We start from the raw sequence: 21,871 nt of genomic DNA, 5'->3' as shown, positions 1-21,871 counted from the left end.
TCCCTAGTCATCTTCTGGGGTCTAAGGTAAGTTCTCAAAGGTCCTTCCACCCCCACTTCCTTATATATTTCTCACTAGCTGCTGACCCACTTTCTCTCATGTGGTTTGTTCTTCTTTGCCTGGGTGTGCTCTTCTTGGTGGCCAATTCTCTCCAGTAGCAAAAGGGTTGTGCTTAAGAGCTTTGGTGACCACTTTGCAGGTAGTTATATCCGATTATCCGTGGGGAAGACAGATATTTTGAAAACACAGAAAGTTTGCTTCTGTTGTCCTGTACATCTGCAGTACTCTCATGGGGAAATGTCAGGCCTTGCTACAGCAGATCCTCACAGGCTGAGAGACCTTGGTTGCAGTTCTTCTGCTCCTCCGTATATGCAATGCAAAATGAGCTTACTTAAACATATGGGTGTGAGAAGTGTCGACCTCTGTATGGCTTCCAATTTGTAATGGGTTTGGTATTTTCAAAAGGTGTGTTTTTACGGGGCTCACAAGTTATTGCTACTAGTTAAATGGTTAAGCAATTAGTAATGTTAGTGGATTTAATGTTAGTGGATTTAATGTTAGTGGATTTAATGGTCAGATATTAATAAATAATAGAGAATAGATAGAAATACAAGATAACAAATAGAAATACATTAATAAACAAAACACACTTTTTATGGGAGAGGGACGTTGTCACAGACCTATAGCTGAAGAATGTTGTTGCTAGGGTTCCATGCCTTAGACCAGTGTTTCCCAACCTTTTTTGGGCAAAGGCACACTTGTTTCATGAAAAAAATCTCGAGGCACACCACCATTACAGCCCCGTGACGTCAGCGCGCAGCGTCACGCCGGGAGGGACGCACGAAAGTGTAAGTTTCAATTTTCCCCCCTCCCCCTTGCCTTCCTTCTGTGCCAACCGCCAAAAAGCCAAGAAAAAAGCCAAGACTTTAGGGCAGCAGGTCGACACGGAAGAAGCTCCTACCTAAGGACAGGTGCGACGGCCGTGTCCTCTTCTGCCACACTTGGCAGCCCTGCCTCACGGTCGTGACTCCCACCCTGATTTCTCCCCGCAGGTCGAGCGGCACAGGCAGCCCAATGTGTCCAGCCCAGACACAAGCCCCGCTTCCCCACTCTAGATCCTGAATGCGACCAAGTGCTCTGGACTCCCGAGCAGGGTGGGAAAGAGGACTCGCATCTGGTAGCCTCCGGGCTCCTCGCCTGCTCGAGGGATGGCATTGCAGGCAAGCTGCCGGCCGTCGCCATCGCCGCCCCCTCATGCGAGTGGACCTGCCCGGAGTGGTGGGCCGGGGGAGGCTCGCTCTCTGTGGGGATGTGGCCCGCACGCGCGGCCCCGCTTCCTCCTGCCCAGGGCTGAGCTCCTTACCCACGATCTCGGTCTCGCGCACGCGGATCCCACTTATTCCGAAGCTCGCGCCACTAGCCGGGGCTCTCACACCGTGCCAGGGCGAGGCGGCGCGGCCCACTGACGTCATCGCGGCTCGCCGCCGCCCTCAACTTCCCTGTTCCCTCCCCTCCCTCGGGTCGCCGTGGTTACCGAGGACTGCAAGCTGCTCGGGCGAGCGTGGGGCATTAAGTGGGAGAAGGAAAATTAAAATTAAAACTCGCCTGAAGGCCGCCTCTCCGGATATGAAGCTATCTTTCGAATTTTTTAATTTTTCCCGCGGCACACCAGGCAACATCTCGCGGCACACTAGTGTGCCGCGGAACAGTGGTTGGGAAACACTGCCTTAGACTGCTAAATGTTTCTATGAAATATGCAGAACTGAGTGCTGTTGAAAGCAGAATAGTGAGATTGATGAATAGTTCTTTTAGACATGCGTCTTTTGTCCTGTACCCTTTTTAATTTAAGAAAAATGCTGTGACAAAAGCATATGAAGGCAAGTGTAATTCTCTTATTCCCTTTGCGCCTCTCTCTCTCTCTCTCTCTCTCACTCACACACACACACACACACACACACACACACATATATACACAATAGTCTGCTTCCTCTCTTTTCTTCACATGCCTGAATCCTAGCTATGGGTCTGTCTTAAACAGCATGAAACTGAAGGCCTTTGAAGTGGGAGGAATTTACCTAGTACGCCATTCTTCACTGTGCATTCTTTCTCTTCCTGTCAGAAAAGGTTTAATGAAAAGCAGGCTGGTTTAGCGAGGCCTGTTCTTTAGAAATCTCGTAGGCCGACACAAGCCTTTAAGCAGGAAACTACACAGATTTCAAACAATCTATGTGAAGAATTGTACTAAGCAGTGTGAATTTGGAACTGAGCATGAGAGTAAGATGTGATCTTTCTTAAATGCTGAATCTTATTATGTTGTGCATTTCAACCATCAATATGAACTCATCAATGATAAATTATTAGCTAGTTATTAGCATCTGCTTCTCTTACTACTCATCTACCACATCTTGGAAGCCTGAATGACTGTTATCCATTGGCACAGTCATTTAGTTATCAACATTGCTGTGCTCTTTCTTTTAGCTAAGGGGAAACTGCTCCCATGCTTCTAGTGTTTCCTAGTCCTTCAACCATGCTGACAGGCCAAATGGAAGATCGCCTCTCTGTCTGGGCCTTTTGCAACTCAGATTTGGGACAGCCTACTCACAAGAGCTTGAGTTTTCTGCCAAATCTCTCACTGAAGACCTCCAGAGCAATTTGCAGAAGGAATTTGTGTTGCATAATGTAGTTTTGACAAGGAAGGGAGAGAAAACATAAGAGTTAATAGATCCTAAATTTTGTTAATGCAGGCAATTTTGAGCTAGACTGTTCAAGAGTGTAAGTCAGTATAATGCAAAAACCTATGTTCCCATGCTTTCAAGTATCTGTGCATATGCACGCCTTGAACAGATGATCAGTGCTATAAGTTTTCATAGCAGTGTGCGGTGGTTAGAGTGTGTGACTAAGACCGGGGAGACCCTGGGTCAAATCCCCACTTAGCCATGGAAAGCTCACTGGAGAACTTTGGGCCAGTCATGCTCTCTCAACTTAGTCTACCTCACAGGGTTGTTGTGAGGATAAAACAGGAAGGGAAAGAACTGTGTATGCCACCTTGAGCTCCTTGAAGGAAAGGTGAGGTAGAAATGTAATAATTAAATAAACCATAGAACCATAGAATTGCAGAGTTAGAAGGGACCACGAGGGTCATCTAGCCCAACCCCCTGCAGTGTAGGAAAACTTTGCCTAAAGTGGGCCTCAAACCCACGACCCTGAGGTTAAGAGTCTCCTGCTCAAATTTTTTTTAACATTGGCACTGCAGCACTATTATTACCGTATTTTTTTGCTCTATAAGAATCACTTTTTCCCTCCTAAAAAGGAAGGGGGAAATGTGTGTGCGTCTTATGGAGCGAATGCAGGCGGCGCAGCTATCCCATAAGCCAGAACAGCAAGAGGGATCACTGCTTTCACCGCGCAGTGATCCCTCTTGCTGTTCTGGCTTCTGGGATTCAGAATATTTTTTTCTTGTTTTCCTCATCCAAAAACTAGGTGCGTCTTATGGTCTGGTGCGTCTTATAGAGCGAAAAATACGGTGCTTCCCTGCCACACTGATATATTCATTGTATATTCAGATGACTTGGGAAGTGGAGGGTTGAAGACCATATTATAGACAGAGATGAGAGCTGTTTAAACCAGGATTGAATTACTTTTGCCCCAATCCTTTGGAAACAAAAGTCAGAATGAACTTTCCTCAAACTGATGATACAGTATGAAAATGTTCTCCTGGGTCTTTTATATTCTCTTCCAACATCTCTGCAGTTACAATAAAACCTCATTGTGACCATGAAGCAACAAAGGAAACAAAAAACATTCATTTTAAAAATAAATTGTAGAGTGATTGTCTAGTTGCAGTGTCCATTTGATCTCACTTTCTGCTACTAATGGGTGCTTTTTTCTTTCCATGTATTTTTTGGTTCTGCAGTCCTTTGGGAATGGATGAGATTCAGCCTGATATTTTAGAGGTTAAAGAAGGAAGAGGGGGGACAGGATTGTTCTCTGACCCAGTCAGCAGATCTCCTATTGTATTTCATTTAGGAGTAGGTTTTCATCATGCCTGTTTATGTTCCTCCAGAGAGAAATACATTTTTAAGTGATTATTTCTGGTGATGTGGAGGTTACTACAGTTTAAGTCTACAGGACTCTAGGTATGTGCAGGCAGTTTTCAGCGGTTTCTCCTCAGCAGAAACTGAAAAAGTTAAATTGGATTTGTTTCAGTTTTAATATTGAACTTTTCCCTTTATGCAACTGCAAAATGAGTGAGGCTTGAAGGAACACATCAAATCAGCTCTACTGGAACACATTATTATTCTTCCAAACTTGGCAAGAAAAATTAACCAGGAATAACATGTGCTTCCTCAAATTAAACGCACGTATTTTTGGACCAGAGAGCTGCACAGGTCAGAATGGAGAAACAAACACTCACTTGTTAGGATCCTAAGTCCTTTAGGTTTTCCCTCTGTGGGTAATAGCAGCTTTGGGAGGGCGCTGGCTTGATTTGGGGCTATAGTGCAAAGGCAAAGGCTTGGACCCTCCCTCTCCTGCATCACCTTCCAATCTAGATCTGCCACCAACTCCATACTTGAACATTCTGTGGCAAATTTATGTCACAAAATGCATATCTCTTAACTGTAACTAAAACTTCTAAGGGGTTTAACAAAGAATATTCTCACCTCTACCTAGTTTTATGTGTTTATTGCCTCCATAAAAGAGATGCAATATGGAATTGGAAATTGCTAATTTAGATAAGTCACAAGCTATGAAATTCAGGGTATTTTACCCATACACCCAGAGCCCAAATGGATGCTGTAAAATGAAAACTCAGGAGAGCTAAAGTAGGATGCCCTTAACAAGTATTAACTCTTGGTTCTGAAGTGTTGTACCATGGAGGACAGTGTCAAACTAAAAACATTTTTAGCAGCAGGGGGATTTATTAATATTTGTGTATCAGAGACTCTAAAAAGCATGAAAGGTCCTTTGGGAAGGTGTAATAGCTAGAATGGAACAGGGAAGAGTTGCTATTTTATAAATAAAATCATAGTGAAAAAAGACGTGGGATGTGTTGGAGACAGTCACAAACAATATATTGCATAAATGAACCTTTTATTAACCTATTATTTCCAGAGCCCACTTTTAAGAATAAAATAGGAAAAAAATAGACCAGAACACCAGGTTCTAAGGATCCAAACCAACACAGCATCTATGGTACAGAAGACTAGATAGGAATGCTGCCACTAGACTAAGAATCCATATTGAGAGATCAACGTGATCAAAAATTTTGCTCTGATCCTCAGCTATGATATTTTTGTCTTCCCCTGCACAGTTGCATCTGCAGTTGGTACATCTATCGACGGATTTCTTTAAAAATATCGAAATGGCGTCCCTAACAGGTTAGTATTTTTGCTCCACAACTATGCAGAGTTAATTTAATTCTTCAAAAGCCATTCAACCAGTGATGATAAAATGCATCATAATCTCTTGGCTGTCTAATCACGAATCACATCAGAGATGGGTAAACAGTGTGCTGCTTGCTGTGAAAAATTATGCTTGAAAGAATGTCAAATGCCTTCCAACACCGGCATAAAAACGCATACCTCACCTGGAGACAGGGGCAAAGGGTTGGGTATGGAACAAAAAGATTGGAGGTGAGGGGCCACTCAATGTGGCTTGTGCCCAACTTAATTCTGCTTGCAGGTATCTGAGCATAGAATCCTAGAATTGTAGAGCTGGAAGGGATCAACTAGTCCAGGGGTCAGCAAACTTTTTCAGGAGGGGGACGGTCCACTGTCCCTCAGACCTTGGGGGGGCCAGACCTACCCTCTCCCAAAATCATCCCTCCTCCCGAAAGCACCACCCCAGAAGGACCCCCCCCTCTCCTGGAAGGACCCCCTCTGCAAGGCACAGAGCCCAAGCCACTGGACTGGGTGGTGGAGGCAGCCTCCCTGCCACTGCTGCTTCCTCCCACTTGGCTCCTTGCCATACGTGGCCGCCTCAGTGAGAAGGAAGGGACGGTGCCCAGAGGCATCTGCAGCTTCAGATTGGCTGCAGAAGCTGCGCCAGCATCACAGAAGTCAATCCCCACGCGGCAAGGCTTCTGCGCTGGGCCGGTTTAGCGCAAGGACTGACCAAGCGGGTGGCAGGGTCCACAAGGTTTGCGGGTTGGATTAACGAGCCCGGTGGGCCACATCTGGTCCCCGGGCCTTAGTTTGCCAACCCCTGATCTAGTTCAACTCCCTGCAATGCAGGAATATCCAGCTGTCCCATATAGTCTCCTGGTATGCCCCACGGAGGCCCTTACGGTCTGCACTTGGAGGCCCTGGGCCTCAAGGAGATTAGACTGGCCTCAACCAGAGCCAAGGCCTTTTCAGCTGTGGCCATGGCCTGGTGGAATACTCTATCACAAGAGACCAGGGCCCTATGGGATCTGACATCTTTCCGCAGGGCCTGCAAGACGGAGCAAGTCCAGTCTGACTCCCCCTTTCTCCTTATAAGAACTTGCATGAAAGTGGCCCCCCGACTTTTCTCACAGGCTCATACAAGATCAGTATAAACAGTTAGGCCTGGTGAGCATTTAAGGTCCACATCCTTAATTTGCAGGTTGCCATCGTATTGGATTTCACTTTGATTCTGATCTGATTTTAGGATGTATTTTAATTGTTTGTTTTTATAGCAATATGTTATATATTTGATGTTAGCCACTCTGAGCCCGGTTTTGGCCGGGGAGGGCAGGGTATAAATAAATTTAGTAGTAGTAGTAGTAGTAGTAGTAGTAGTATGGGGATTGAACCTGCAACCTTGACATTATCAGCACCATGTTCTAACCAACTGAGCTATCCAAGTTGTTCACAAGATCAAACATCTTTGCTTGTATTTTATGCATAACAAATCAATAGACACCTCATACTGTATTTCTTTTCTATTTTTAGGTGCTGCGATAGGTCGAAGTATACCAGTTGAACATGATGAAACTGGAGATTGGTCGCCATTTCCAGAGCATTCACTGGAAGAGGCTTTGGACCCTTCTGGTGAAAATATAGAGAACTTGGTGCCCATAGGATCTTATCCATCTCAAATGGCTTCTCATTCATTGACTAGGCAATCATGTTTCTGCAAGCACCTTAATCGTGTGGATTATAATAATGCTGATCTGGAAGCGTCTAACCACAATCACCTGCAACGATGCCAGGATTCTAGAAGGGAGATACCTCCTGGTCCATTCTCTGAATCAACAGCTTCATCAGAACTTCATATTTTATCTATAGACAAAAGGAACCAGCTGCTGAGGTCTAGGCCTTCAGCTGATTCTCCTGACACTGGACACAATTCTAGTGGTCTGCAACAAAGCTCATCTGACATTTACCAAAATTCATCTGGTGAAAGTCAGGAGAATGCAAATCTAAACCAAACTCAATGTAATAGACCACCAATAGACCTACGAACAGAAGATGCAGGATATGATTCTCAGCCTCTGGATCTTATGGGCATCAGGCAGCTAGAACCTCCATTGCCACTTACTTCCGTGTTTAACCTCCAAGACCTTCCAAGGCCTCTGATGTCCAGAGAGTTACCACAGATGGACCCTCAGCCATATCCTGTGTTCCCACAGCTGGCCCACCCTTCCCCACAAGCTCAGTGGCATCCTAGATACTACATTCCTGGGGATTTACATTGCCAGAATCCATGTAAGTTAACTGGTCAGGTTTTCAGAATACTTTTTTTCCTAAGTAGCTTAGAGAATTTTGCACAGTTTTTCCAACTATATTTAATCATAAGAAACGTGTGCTTCTGGCTTCTAGCATTTCTTGCCATCCACTTTTATGTTTGCAGTTCTTAGCTATACCAGTGACCTCATAAAGGCTGGGGATTCCATTCAACAAATCAGCTGCGCAGTTCAGATGTTTACACTTCTGAACGAGAAATCTCTGCTAATCTAATCCTCACATTTTGTGATCTGGCACTTGCCTTTCTCTACTATAACTTCCTGGCCTGATAATATTATATTTCCTTTTTTCATTCTTTAATCACTTCCATCATTTTTGTCCTTCCTTTGTGCCAGAATTTGAAGATTCAATAGTTTTCTCTCCTATTATCAACTTGCTAAAACTAGGCTAAGGGTATGTACCCAAAATTACAAGGCAAATCAGGGTGATTTGGGGAAGGTTCTCACATTTCTGATTGCACCATTAAATGCCTTGTCCTATGGAGAGATCTCTAACATATCCCCAAAAATCTGTGGTGGGATGTGTCTACCCCCCACCACCACTGACCCTTGGAGTAACAAGGGCCTTACTTGGGGTGACATTTCCTCCACCAACCCAGTCCTTCCTGGCAATTAATGCTAACTTTCCACCCCTCCTTCCCCTGAGCAAATCAATATAGACATTTCTTTCCCTCAACACCCCTGCCTTCCCTCAGTTCCCAGGTTCATGCTGTACTGCAGAAATTGTAATGACTGTGTTTAGGGGAGGAAATGTGAAAGGTGCCCTGCTCCTGCATTAAGACCCCTATGGGTATCTGCCTACAGTTTATCAGGCTCCACACTCTGGAGGGGCTGCAAGTTTCATTCACTTCTGTGAAAAGTTATAGCTGTTTTTAGATTCCCCGTGATAGTGAATTTACCCACCTCACTGTGCCTCATCTTCCCTGGGGGTCTTACGGCTTTTATAGCCATCTGCCAGTGTTGTTGCCTGACAGATAGTTGGATGCCATGTCCTCTTTCGTGTCATCCCTACATTCTGGCACCCTGATGCTTCCGACTAGAAGCAATCCCACCACGTGCCCATAATGTGCCACATTCTTGCGCAAAGCTGCACTAGCTGAAGATTTATAATTTCCATGATGATACAGTGGTACCTCGGGTTACAGACGCTTCAGGTTACAGACTCCGCTAGCCCAGAAATAGTATCTCGGGTTAAGAACTTTACTTCAGGATGAGAACAGAAATCGTGCGGCAGCGGTGTGGCAGCAGCGGGAGGCCCCATTAGCTAAAGTTGTGCTTCAGGTTAAGAACAGATTCAGGTTAAGAATGGACCTCCGGAACGAATTAAGTTCTTAACCCGAGGTACCACTGTATTCGAAAATATATAAGTGATAATTAGGAGGATAGTTGAAAATGCACAGGAATCCCCAGGCCTGGGACAGTCTGGTTCATCGTGCCGTTCCATGGAAGTGTTCAAAGTTTGAGCCACTATCACATCAGATTTGATCACCCCACTTTCCATGCTAAGAAGGGAAACCAAGAACATAAAGACAAAAATTACTTGCTAAATGGACCCAGACTACACTCCCCCCTCATTTCTCACCCTGTTAAATATATACTAGTTTAGCAGTGCTACTTGAACAACACTTTCTTTAAAACATGAGCCATCATGTAATTTGAGCCATACTTCAAGAGCCTCCCCCCACCCCACAAAAACCCCAAACCAACATAGTTGTTCAGAGCTGGAGGCAGTATTTTGCTTACTAACTTCCTATCTTCTATGAGGCATAAAATGGCTTCCTGACAGCTTTTCACATTTCCAATGATTACTGGGCAATCATCGCTCACAATAGGGTTTTGTACTTAATGTGTTCTAATGTGCACCTTCTAGGCAGAAACAATCTAGTGTGCTGTGCTCCCAGGCAGCCATCTAGCCAGGGCATCTGCTCTCTCATATTCATAATAGACTCAGCACTGCATTTCAGCTGCATTCTCTCAATGATAATGCCTTCTGAAATGAATGTTACTTTTGCAAGGGAGTTCCTAGTATTCAAATGACAGGTATGTGATTGCTGGAGGTGAAACCAGCTCATATTCCCATGGAAGGAAGGGCAAGATAAATAGCTGGAGCATTCCTAGTTCTTGCATTCTCATCACGAGTCTTGTAGCTTTTTGAGTTTATGATCACACCAAAGTGAAGCACTTTGAGACTTTGTTCATTTCAATGAGTTAACATGGCGTCTAAGGTCGCAATCCTCCCCACACTGATCTAGAAGTAAGCCTCATTTATTTATTCATTTATTCCCAACATTTGTTTCCCACTTTTCTATAACTCATAATCAAACTGGATTATAGTAATCAATCAAAAAATCAAATGCTTCCTTTGATGTCAATATGCCCTGTTCCTCTATTCTATTCATTAGTTTGCTGAAAGAGTACTTAATTTGGCCAGGTGTTTTCTTAAAATCTAAAACTGTAAGAAAACCATGAAAAATACAAAACACAATCTATCTACAACTAACCAATTTTAAGACTATTGATTTCAGTGGGACAGTGAAGCACATGCTTAAATCCCTAGTAGAAATGCTTGACTTTGGCTGAATTGTGCCCAAGGTTTTCAAGGAGAGAAACCTGATTGCACTGTGAGCTTAAACAAGAACAACCCTCCAGTATTGATGCTCATAATTTTATTTCACACCATTTTAGTCTGTTCACAACACTGGCAATTTTCTTAATTGTCAAGATTCTCAATTCCAAATCTGCCATAGCTTCCAGAGTGAGGCAACATACTGCTAACCTCTTCTGGAAGTAAAAAAGTGGATCATTCCCATTAAGTATACTGTGAACCTATTTCCATCACTCAACTAGTGAAGCGAACTTTACAGCCTGCCACTACATCGCGGGCATCACCTTCAGCAAATTGGAAGTTCTGCTTAAAGTGACAGAGACTATTTTCTAGTACACAATTTCATGCTTAAGCCTATCGATTCTAGTTGGTGCAATGTGCTAAACTTGTAGTTTGATCATATTCATTAGCTCTTTTATTAAATTCTGTTGTTCAAAGGTGACTTAACCATGCAGTGGCTCAAGTTTTCCTTTTCTACTCTTAGATGGGCAAACACGCTACCAACACTTCGCACATCCACCTCAACCACGGCTTCCTGTTCCTGGCCCTTGTGTAAGAGCCATCCATCCTGGCCGGCAAATAATCCCAAATTATTCCAGTCCTCCTTCTCCTAAATGCAATGAAGAAAGGCTCCCTGAGAGAGAGAGCTCTTCTGGAGAATTTCAAAGATTGTAGTAAGTTTGTCCTGAGATTCACTGGAAAATTTCAGCTGCAAGAAACTGGCGGAAGCTAACGCAAGCTTTTCAGAGGCTGTCTTGACTGTGGCAGTGGTGCTATTGGTATGCATAAGGTGTTGTTTTAACTGTGACAGCTAAAGTAGGTCTAAACAGCCTTCCCCAGTCAGGTGCCTTTCCAACATTTTGGACTACAGCTCCCATAATCCCTGATCACTGACTGTGCTAGCTGGAGCTGGTATAAAGGCCTGGGTGATTCACAGTACCAGACTGCTTTTATATCACACAGAGAGGGTTTTTCAGAATGCCGAGTACGTTTATCTCTTTTTTGCTACATTTATAACCCAGTTTTTGGCCAATGCACTGTAGGAACTTTGCAATTTAAGATATTAGAACAAGCAAAATTAAAAGCTAAAATAATAAAGCACTGGCCACAGAATTATTTTAGACCTCTGGTGGTCTCTTCAGGGGCTAGTGGCACATGCTCCCTGCCCTAGGCTTATTGGGGGGGCTATTGAATCTTTAAGCAGCCTCTGGAAAGATGCTGGAGGGCCTCCTAGAGAGACTCTCTTAGGCTATTTGTGATCTCTTCAGGAGCTGACAGCATGAGATCAGTCATGCATTGAGCCGCCTTTTTATTGCTAAAAAAGGAAAATTTTCTCATTAAAAATAGGCCTCACGCATGTGCTGTTAGAATCAGCAGCTTTTAACATTTTATAATGACGCTTCATGTTTTTCCTAGTGGCCAGTTTCAGAACCAACTACTGCATGGTGGAGCATCATCCAAGGCTTATGGCGCTCATGAGGACATCTATAGGTGCCCTTCTGATTCCATGGCTCAGCCTAATGGCCCACTATGCCCAGCTGCCATTCCAAGGCCTCCAAGTAATTTTGCAGTCAGGGGAACACTGAGGACAAGTAATTTGCCAGAAGAGCTGCGTAAGTCCCCCACCCCACCGCCATGTTTGGAAAATTGTGTATAAAGCCATAGCATTGGTTAGTGAAGAAAGTGGATGGCCCAGTCCTAGCAGAATCATGCATACATAGAACCACACTCTCCTGTTGATCACAGCAACTTCTAGTGCTGCCTCATCTTAACAGCAGATAACACCAGGGCATGGCCTTTTAAAATTGGTTTCTTCTAGTTGTCCTGGAAGTGGATCTTTTTCACCAGAAGCCAAGCTATATCCTTAAAGGGCCTGAAACTGTTCCCGGTGGAGACTGCCTGGATACAGCTCTGCTAGGCCTGAGGTTCTTGCTACTCCCCATACCCTTGATTTAACCACATCCACATTTTGGGGTTCAAAGTAGCATGCAGTTCAAAGTGTTAGGCAGGCACCATGCAATTAATCTGGAGAACAGACAGCTAGAAGGATTAGGAGGAAGTGATATTTTCATGACTTATAACAGTCGTATTTATGAACTTTCATTTTTTTAACGTTAGGGTCCAGGAATCATTAGGTGGTTGGAGAAGGAGCATTTTCCATTGAAAGTGTCATATACTCTGAAGGTTTCTGCTTTTCGGAGCAGGGACATGGGACGAATTAAAGGTATTCTAGAGGTCTCTAATGGAGATGCCTAGCATGATCACAAGACACTGAGCCAGTTCAGCTCCATTGTACAAATAAGAATCAACCCAGTCAGATGGGTGGAGTATAAGTAATAAATTATTATGACTATTATCTAAATCAAACAAGATAGAGCTTATTGTCTGCTCTGTGCTAGTATAACAAAGAAAAGGCAAGCACCTTTTTCTAGTACTTTGAACAATACTTTGATCATCTCTCTTAGGTAAAGTCTTCATAACCTATTCTGTGGACACAGCTGAGGAGGTCATGAAATTTGTGAACTTTTTGTTTGTAAATGGATTTCAGACAGCTGTAAGTACTCTATTCTGGAAGGGTGTTTCCCTTTGTTGGAATTCAATCAAGAATGTATGAAATCGGTTGTCTATATCTTTAAAGTTTTGTCTTTTTAATGTTCCTGCCTGTGTTGATGAATCTTGTATGCAGTGGCATGTACTCAAACCCTAAATATATGAATAAGGGGGGAAGAGGCTTAAGTGGTGTATTTGAAATTCCAACGCAAAGTTTATGTAATACACTAAGTGGAGTAAGGTTGTACTGACAATCCTTTGGAACATTAAAACTGTTTCTACATCACATGTACAACACAAGCTTATGCAGTTTTGCTTGGAAGCAAGTCACACTGTGTTCAATAGGGCTTCAGGGCAAGTGTGGATAGGGTTGTATTTTCCCTCAAGGTCACTGAAGGAGTTCAAGGTTAAACAGGGGTCTAAACTTTGCATCACAACCCAAACACCAGGAAGTGAACTGTCTTGGAATACAAGAATCCTACACAACAGCACAGGGGACAAGATGGAATGACCTCACAAACTCTGAATAATGCCTCTTTTTTCTAGAGGGCGAAAGGTGTGATTCTTTGCCACTTTTGACAAACTGGGGTTCAATCTTGCAGAGTACTAGGCAAGGTGATATGGAGCCATGGCTCAGTGTTGCTAAAGACCATGGAGGGGAAGGCAGATGGTGGAAATTAAAACAAAGGATTGGATGGAATCAGAGGAGGACAGTACAGAGTACAGAAGAACATTTTTGAAGCAGGAGGAGGAGCAGGAGGTCCAGAACAAAACCATTAAAATACACCGAAAGTGTATACGGTTTTTGCAGAATACACCTGCTGTCAAAGACCCATCTGGAGTCGGCATCAGGTGACAGAAGGGGAAAATAATTAGCTGAGGTCCCTGGAGATTCCTTGTCAGCTGTGATATTGCTAGCAGAAACGTATCAAGCTGCAGAAATGCCCTGGCTCTTTGTGAATAGAGAGCCTTGTTAGACTATGTACACTTACACCTCAACTTTTGAACTGGGAAACTACACATTGAGGGTAGAACCATATTATGCCTTCAAAGCACATCCAATAAACATTTAAAAAGCATGGCTTCCCCCAAAGCATCCTGGGAACTGTAGTTTAAGGTTGCAGGGAATCGTAGCTTTGTGAAGAAGAAGAAGAAGAAGAAGAAGAAGAAGAAGAAGAAGAAGAAGAAGAGGAGGAGTTTGGATTTGATATCCCGCCTTTCACTCCCTTTATGGAGTCTCAAAGTGGCTAACATTCTCCTTTCCCTTCCTCCCCCACAACAAACACTCTGTGAGGTGAGTGGGGCTGAGAGACTTCAAAGAAGTGTGACTGGCCCAAGGTCACCCAGCAGCTGCATGTGGAGGAGCGGAGACGCGAACCCGGTTCCCCAGATTAGGAGTCTACTGCTCTTAACCACTACATCACACTGGGAAGTGTAAACTACACTTCCCAGGATTCTTTGAGGGAAGTCATATGCCTTCAATATGCATTAGATACTTTGTGAATCTTCTTTGTATTGATGGAAATATTTGCCTCTGCACACAGAGCTGAAGAAATGTTAATATTTTCCTGTTCTTATAGATTGATATATTTGAGGACACAGTTCGAGGTATTGACATTATCAAGTGGATGGAACGCTACCTGAGTGATGTAAGTAAAGGGGGGAAAGGTGGTTCTTGTACAAGTATTTTCCACAGGCAGCTCAAAGACAGTTTTGGGCATAGGAAGCTCAACGGCAATCCTTAAGGAATCAGTCCTTAAGACAATACTGCTAAGAACCCACAGACTGAAACAGAAGCATCGCCTGCCCCCCTTGTGACTTAATTATTCATGTTGTTCCTACTCTTGCCTCCCCACCCATTCTGTCTAATTTAAAATGTGAGCCTTCTGAGATAGGAGAACTTGGCTTTCATAGGTCTGTAAAATGCCTGTGTTAGCCACATATTTATTTGTTTAGGTTTTTATATGTTGCATGCAGAAGCAAAAACATTTGTGATTTTAGCTTATAAATGCAAACAAAATAAAATTAACACATCAGGCCTTTTCAAGCATTCCAAATGCGTGGGGAAGGAGGGGGACTTACGCCATCCATGTCCCAACATCCTTGTGGGTGCACTTTCCATGTCCATTGCACACCCCACCCCAATCTTCTCAGGAAGTCTGAAAAAAGTTTGCAAACACTTTCTATTTCCAAATTTCCTCATGATTGGGAACCTATGCATTTTGGAACACTGGTTGACATAGAGGCTTTGCATAGAAGATACTGCTAAGTATTTTAGGATCACAAACGAAAGAGCACAATCCTAAGCATATCTGCTCAGAGGTTAAGTTCTACTGAATTTAGGGAGGCTTACTCCTGGCAAAATGGAGTTTAGGCTTGCAGTCTAAAGCATTTGGGGAAGGAGGACCTACATAAGATTAAAATAACTGTTGACAAGCTGTGTGCATTCCACAATGACATTGTGTTAGTGCTAAGTGTACAGCTGAAGGCTGAATCATGCCTTCGCTTTAATTATTTAAAAATAAACAAGTTATTTCCAGGGGCCCCAAACTGTGAAAACAGGCTCAAAAATGTTTCAGCAAGGTGAATTGGCTGCTCGTGTGTGTGTGTGTGTGTGTGTGTGTGTGTGTTGTGTGTGTGTGTGTGTGTGTGTGTGTGTGTATGAACAAAATTCAGTTAAAATCCTCATTATACCTCTTCAAATGAAAAGTAAAACTTAATCAAGACACAATCTGAAGCTGTTGGGGCACAGCTGCTACCCTAGCTTCCCAGCAGTGAGCCACTAATGCTTACCTGGACGGGGAGGTGGCAGAAACGACAGCATGGCGACTCACCTGCCAAGAAGCTGGTGTTGTGGCTCTGTCCCACCTGGCAAACTGCTTCTGGACACAGCAATTAAAGCACAGACTGAAAAAGCTCTTACGGGTTCTTTTTAAAAATCACCAGTGACGAGGGTGGGCATATTAACTTCCTGTAGAAGGGCATCCTGTAAATACGGGAGCCTCACTGAAAAGGCCATGTCCTTAGTTGCTGTTCATCTTCTTAGTGGACCAGGCAGTAGGGCCTATGGGGCTGATCTTCATGCTCAGGCAGGCTCGTTGTCAGGAGCTGGAGTCTGGTGCAGGTCAGCAATAAAACAATAAAGCACCTGATGTCAGTGAAGTTAACTCTTTATTCAAAGAAATAAAACAGCTCAGTTCTAGTGATCCAGGCAACTCTTCTGAGTAGGTCTTGCCTCAGTGGGGCATTTGTGAGGACTGAAGGTCCCTGCCTTCCCTCTGCTCTCTAAGGCTCCTTCATCTTGTCTCTCATTGCTCTACCCTCTTTATTCCTCTGTGTGTTCTGGGAGACCAGGAGGTGGGAAGCTGGTCACAGCAGGAGGGGGAGAGTTCCTGGATTCTTATGCAGCCTGCCTCATCTCTGTCTCCTGGTCCCCATCCTCTCCAGCCTCTGCTTCCACCTCTGAGTCTGGACTGCCTGCTGCCACAGCCTCTTCCTGCTCACAAAACCCTGTTGCCTCTTCAGCTTCCGACACCTCCTCCTCCCAGTGTGATCCCTCTTTTCCCTCTGACTACATATTGTTGTCCCACCACCAATTCCCTGGCTCTGAGCCCTCTTCTTCCTGGGGGGTCCCTTGCCTATAAAGGGTAAAGAGGACCCCTGACCATTAGGTCCAGTCATGCCCGACTCTGGGGTTGCAGCGCTCATCTCGCTTTATTGGCCGAGGGAGCCGATGTACAGCTTCCGGGTCATGTGGCCAGCATGACTAAGCCGCTTCTGGCAAACCAGAGCAGCGCACGGAAACGCCGTTTACCTTCCCGCCGGAGCGGTACCTATTTATCTACTTGCACTTTGCCCTTGCCTATAGGTCATCCTAAATGGTTTAGGACTTTAAAAGACGAAACCAGCACTTTATATTCGGTCTGGAAACAAACAGGCAGGCAGCATAACCAGAAGAGAATAGGTACAAAACAGAAAGAAAAGTTAGGATATTTATTAATGGCCACAATTTTATACAGGTCACAAATCATGGTCTATTTGAGCATAGACTTCAGATTCTCCTGAAATAGGGGCATATTCTACTAGAATGAGTGATAGAGTTTCAATTAATAAACAGTAATGGTGCATTGTTTGTGCATACATTATTTTTAGAATTATGTTTCTGGAAGATAACCTGGTCAATGCTAAAATGTATTTCCCCCCCTCTCCATTTTAAAGTATGTTAAAATTTACTAGTGGAGAGAGAGCCTGGAAATCTGGTATGAGGAAATACAGTGTGCAGAGATTAGTTTTGCTTCATTGCCAAAATGCACTGGATTGTCTTATGCTTCCAGAGAACATCAGATCACGTATAATACAAACTGGCAGGTTTCCAAGCTGCTCTGCCCAACCACACTGCATTTTACAATTTCATAAAAGCGTCTTTCTCCCTGACAGAAGACAGTGATGATAATCATAGCAATCAGTCCAAAATACAAACAGGATGTTGAAGGGGCTGAATCCCAGCTGGACAAGGATGAGCATGGCTTACATACTAAGTATATCCACAGGATGGTAAGTGAGGACATGTGCTTGCCGTTTCAAAAGAGGTCTGCAGCTTCCCTTCTCCCAAATAACTGCCCTTTGTGCCTTGTCCTTCATCAGTCCTGCAGTTAAGTGCCGCTTTGTTGGTGTTCCCTGTTAGTACTGAGTGTTTTTTAGAAGCAGTGCTACTTGCGACTGCTCAGAAGTTCTGTTTGAGATAAATGTATATGACTGGCTGCTTGACTTTTTTTATGGCTTTTGCAGCCTGTTTAAATCCCTTTATACCCTTTCCCCAAGTCCCTTAATATGAGCTTATCTCATGCCTGCACTTCCTCATACAGATTCACTCCAGAAAAAGATGGGAATCCACAAACAACAGTAAATCTGACTGCCTGACCTATGAAAATAAGCATGGGGCAGGCGGGGAAGGAAATTCCCATCTGAGCTAGTGTATTCTCTGTCTCCGTGCATTTGATCTGTTCTCCCTTATGGCCCTCCCATTGCCACAGAAACTCAGCTTGCTCACACCCTCACAAAGTCTCTCTAGAGTTTCTTCTGATCGGATCAAATAAGCTGCCAACAAAGTTGGCTCCTCTTTCAGCTGGGAGATAAGTACAGTATTAAGTAAAAGAACATCCACCAGTGAATCAGACTTCTTCACGTGACACAAAAACATAGAGCAAGACTGTCAAAAAGAAGCACAAGTCTTGTTAGGGAAAGGCATAATTTCTTCAAGCATTGTTACAATGAACACTCCTAACAGGAGAAAAAGCTTCCTGATTTAGAATCATAGAATTGTAGAGTTGGAAGGGACCCCACGGATCATCTAGTCCAACTCCCTGCAATGCAGGAATATGTATGTGGCCGGTATGTGCCACAATATGTATGTGGCCTGTATACGTATTGAACCTGCAACCTTGGCATTATCAGCACCATGTTGTAACCAACTGAGCTGGGCAGTAGTTTCAATAGTGTTTGTGGACGTTATCCAACATGAGTCCACTTTGATTAGAACCACTGTAATTAATGGACAATACTAACTTAGGTCCATTAATTTCGGTCTACTGTATAATGCAGCTGGATAGAACCTTGTGAGTTTCTTTCTTCCAACATTGCTTTGCATCAACATAGGATCATTTTTGATGAAGGGCTGTATATAAATTTAATCAATCAATCAATCAATCAATCAATCGGCACAGTTCAGCAAAAGCTATGTAAGCCTAAGTCATATTCCACTGCTTTCAGTAGGACTTAGTCGTGATTTAAGATTAACCAGACTCTTCACCCAGATACCCAACTGGTATTTGCGATATCTAAAATTTGTGATATCTATGTCTTGGCAGCACACAAGGAAGGCACAGTGGGGAGCTCAGATCCTGATACAATTTCTGAGCTATAAGTCAAGCACCCCTTTCTTTTCTTCATGATACTCATTTGAAACATGGGAAGTAGCTTGGAGAACCAACTCACAGGCCTAGTGTCCCTGGTTTCACCAAAGCCTAGGAAACATCTGTGTGTGCACAGCGGGTCCTGAGCATCAGTTGTTACTAATCCAGATTCATTTCAGACCAGAGATGGACTCTAGGGGGCTCGGAAATCAATCTGAATTGAATTAGGACAGGGGGGAATTAAACCCCTAAGCTGGTCAAAAGTCCAGGTTATTTCAGAAATCAAATACAATTCTATTCTGTATTGTTGTCAACAAAACACAAGTTCTGTAGTAAGGAACTGATTTTCTTTTTTATATTATTTAAAACACATACACACAGATTTAGATATCATTTTCTAGTATACCTAAACAGCAGATGAGAAAATACAATTTAACATAGTGTTAGGGGTCTTCAGTCAAGAATATGCATCAATGGGTTGCCTGCACACTGCTACACATGTACTTGCAATGTGAAGGTGAGGGGGAAAGGGAAACAAGACACAGTTCTGCCACCTCCAATATGTGACTGGCACTGTCAAGAGCTGAGAATGCTGAGCAGGGCAGGGCATGTAGTTTCTGACCTGGTGTAAGAAACAGCTGGCACCACCCTGATGCTTCTGAAATTCAGTGCAGAAGGAGAGGCCTACACAAACAGGCTTGCACATGTGAAGCATAACCACTGGATTCAGGAAATGTGATACAGCAGACAAATTGAGTAGGAATGGGCTCCAGCACAAAGAATGGTTGGAGGATAACAATGCATAATTCTTACAATTATATTTGGGCTAATGTTGTTTTTCATATTTTAGATGCAAATTGAGTTTATACAGCAAGGAAGCATGAACTTTAGATTCATTCCTGTGCTTTTCCCAAATGCAAAAAAGGTAAAGAAAACTGATCAATCATGCTATTTCTATTTCTTTTTACAACCTGAGACAAAAACCTTCAAAAGCCTTTTTTGAATGTTGAATAAAATCATGTTAGTATTTGAAGTGGCACCTTAGACAAATGCTTCATAACATTTTTAGATAAAGGTCTAGTTAGATTTCAGTAGTGTGCTTTTTATTCAGCGTGACTGGCACAATTTATCCTGTTTTGATGGAATATACCCATTGTTTCTGTTTCCCCTCTTTGAACTTATATATGAGGTAGCTTTGAACCCCTCTGCTCAATATAGTACCAAACACCTGTTTGATGAGCAGCTGTGGAGAGACCTTACATGCAGTTGTGTTCATGCAGCCTGCTGGTCCTGTCAAAGATAGGTAGCAATCTCACAAACTACCTTTGTCCCCATCTTTGTACCATACGGGGAAATCTCACAACAAAGTATCATCTCTTTCCCAATTTTCTCTTCTCAAATCCCACTGAGATGATCAGGCTGTAGGAATGCTGTTTTCTCCAACCATTTGGATTAGTGGGGATCCACTGCCGGGGGGGGGTAGGTGTCAGCAGTCTCCTCAAGTGTGATTACGGGAGAAGATATCACTTACTACAAGATCCTCTTTCTCCATGGAACTTTGCTTGCCTCCTTGGGGTGCCTTGGTGAGGACACTTGGAGGGGAGGTTCTGCTATAAATGAATGTGGTGATGCAAAATAATTTCCATTGTCCCTCAGTTTGAAGGCTGGGGAGTGCATTTTGGGACTATGCCTACTTTATGTCAGTTAAAGAGTATTAAATCTAAGTGATGGTTAATGCCACAATGTGCTGACAGCAATGTTTCACACAGGTGATTTCTACAATGAATTATTCAAATTGCACCATAAGCTGAGAGGGGACCCAAAGCATGACTAATTGCTTGTGTTTTGGCAAAGGCGCTTAAGAAAGGGAGGGAGGGGAAGGTATATGCCTGTGACTGTGATGCCTTCAGGTTTCTGAAAAGCTGAAATACAGAACAGAATTTAATATAGCTGCCTTCCACCCTCCCTTCCCCACAGGAGCATGTGCCTACCTGGCTTCAGAACACTCACATCTACAATTGGCCCCAAAATAAAAAGAACATTCTGTTGCGGTTGCTGAGAGAAGAGGAATATGTTGCTCCTCCGATAGGACCTTTGCCCACTCTCCAGGTTGTGCCTTTATGAATGTCCATGAAAGTGCATATGAAGCAATTGTTGTATAACTGTTGGCTGGCAGCCAGGATTTTCCTGGCTTCCCCTTCTAGGGTGATGAACAGCATGTGCACACAGACACACACACTAGAATTGTCTTGGGTTAATGCAAGCCCATGTGTTTTCTTTTATTCTGAATGTTTCCTTCTGCAACTGATCAGGCACACTGCTTCCCTGGCAATATTTAAACAAACTGCAAATGGAAAGAATGTTTCATCGTTTTGTCTTCTAACAACTTGCTTTCTAAGTCTGCGGCACAGCCAGTTAGTACAGTGAGTGGCACTGTAATAAGCAAAACAATTGCATTCCTGTTTCCTCTGGGTTCCTTTTATTATTGGCCAGCTGTTCTTGCATTGTGCAATGGTCTCCTGCAGTCATTTCACATACACAATAAAACTGTGGTCTTTCGTATGGATTGCTATCGTTCTCACTGTAGAGAAATACACGAGTGTTTCAACAGTTTAATTGTGGGTAAACACAGACATTAACCCCCTCCCCAAGGTTAATGGGTCTCCTCTCTCTCTCTCTCTCTCTCTCTCTGTGTGTGTGTGTGTGTGTGTGTGTGTAATCTTTTTCATACATCATGGAGTTTTCTTTGCTGGTGTGGCTGTGAACCATAGCATAATAATTTTATGCTGGATTCGGGCAGCATAAACTGTTAAACGCAGGTCAAGCACCATCTGTGCTCTATTTGAATACCCTACCACTTATTAGGGTAGAGCAGCAAATTGCACTTGACATGCGCTACTCCCCCAAACAGCATCCTCTAATGTCAGTCTCCCCTATTACATGCAGAATTGCTTATCCCATGACATGACAACTCCATGAACTGCATTTCCTTACCAGTGTCAGCTGGGGATACTGTATGTAAACCCGAGGGATCTTTATTGAGAAGGCAGCTGTTGACATGGGTGGAGGACAGTTAAAGGCTACATTCCCTGTTCA

The 21,871-nt window shown here is 43.5% G+C and overlaps 1 protein-coding gene across 4 annotated transcripts; it reads left to right on the top strand.

Moving 5' to 3' along the window:
- The first annotated feature begins 6 nt into the window (after nucleotides 1-6).
- On the top strand, nucleotides 7-21,337 carry TRAF3IP2 (TRAF3 interacting protein 2). Of its 4 annotated transcripts, none has more exons than XM_083497800.1 (10): nucleotides 7-26; nucleotides 5,312-5,378; nucleotides 6,915-7,670; nucleotides 10,798-10,987; nucleotides 11,730-11,926; nucleotides 12,779-12,867; nucleotides 14,444-14,512; nucleotides 17,301-17,417; nucleotides 19,626-19,700; nucleotides 20,753-21,337. In XM_083497800.1, exons 2-10 carry the CDS (start codon nucleotides 5,363-5,365, stop codon nucleotides 20,897-20,899), a joined length of 1,656 nt encoding a protein of 551 aa, XP_083353926.1. In that variant the 5' UTR covers nucleotides 7-26; nucleotides 5,312-5,362; the 3' UTR covers nucleotides 20,900-21,337. The 4 variants fall into 4 exon arrangements, with proteins under 4 accessions (XP_083353926.1, XP_083353928.1, XP_083353927.1 ...); XM_083497802.1 differs by lacking the exon at nucleotides 7-26 and adding an exon at nucleotides 4,116-4,136; XM_083497801.1 differs by lacking the exon at nucleotides 7-26 and adding an exon at nucleotides 4,201-4,388.
- Nucleotides 21,338-21,871: the final 534 nt, after the last annotated feature.

The sequence above is a fragment of the Podarcis liolepis genome (genome assembly GCF_965112155.1).
Source record: "Podarcis liolepis genome assembly, chromosome: 3".
NCBI classification, from domain to species: domain Eukaryota; kingdom Metazoa; phylum Chordata; class Lepidosauria; order Squamata; family Lacertidae; genus Podarcis; species Podarcis liolepis.
The sequence above is the reverse complement of the archived record's forward strand: the minus strand, read 5'-3'. Positions and strand labels throughout refer to the sequence as shown.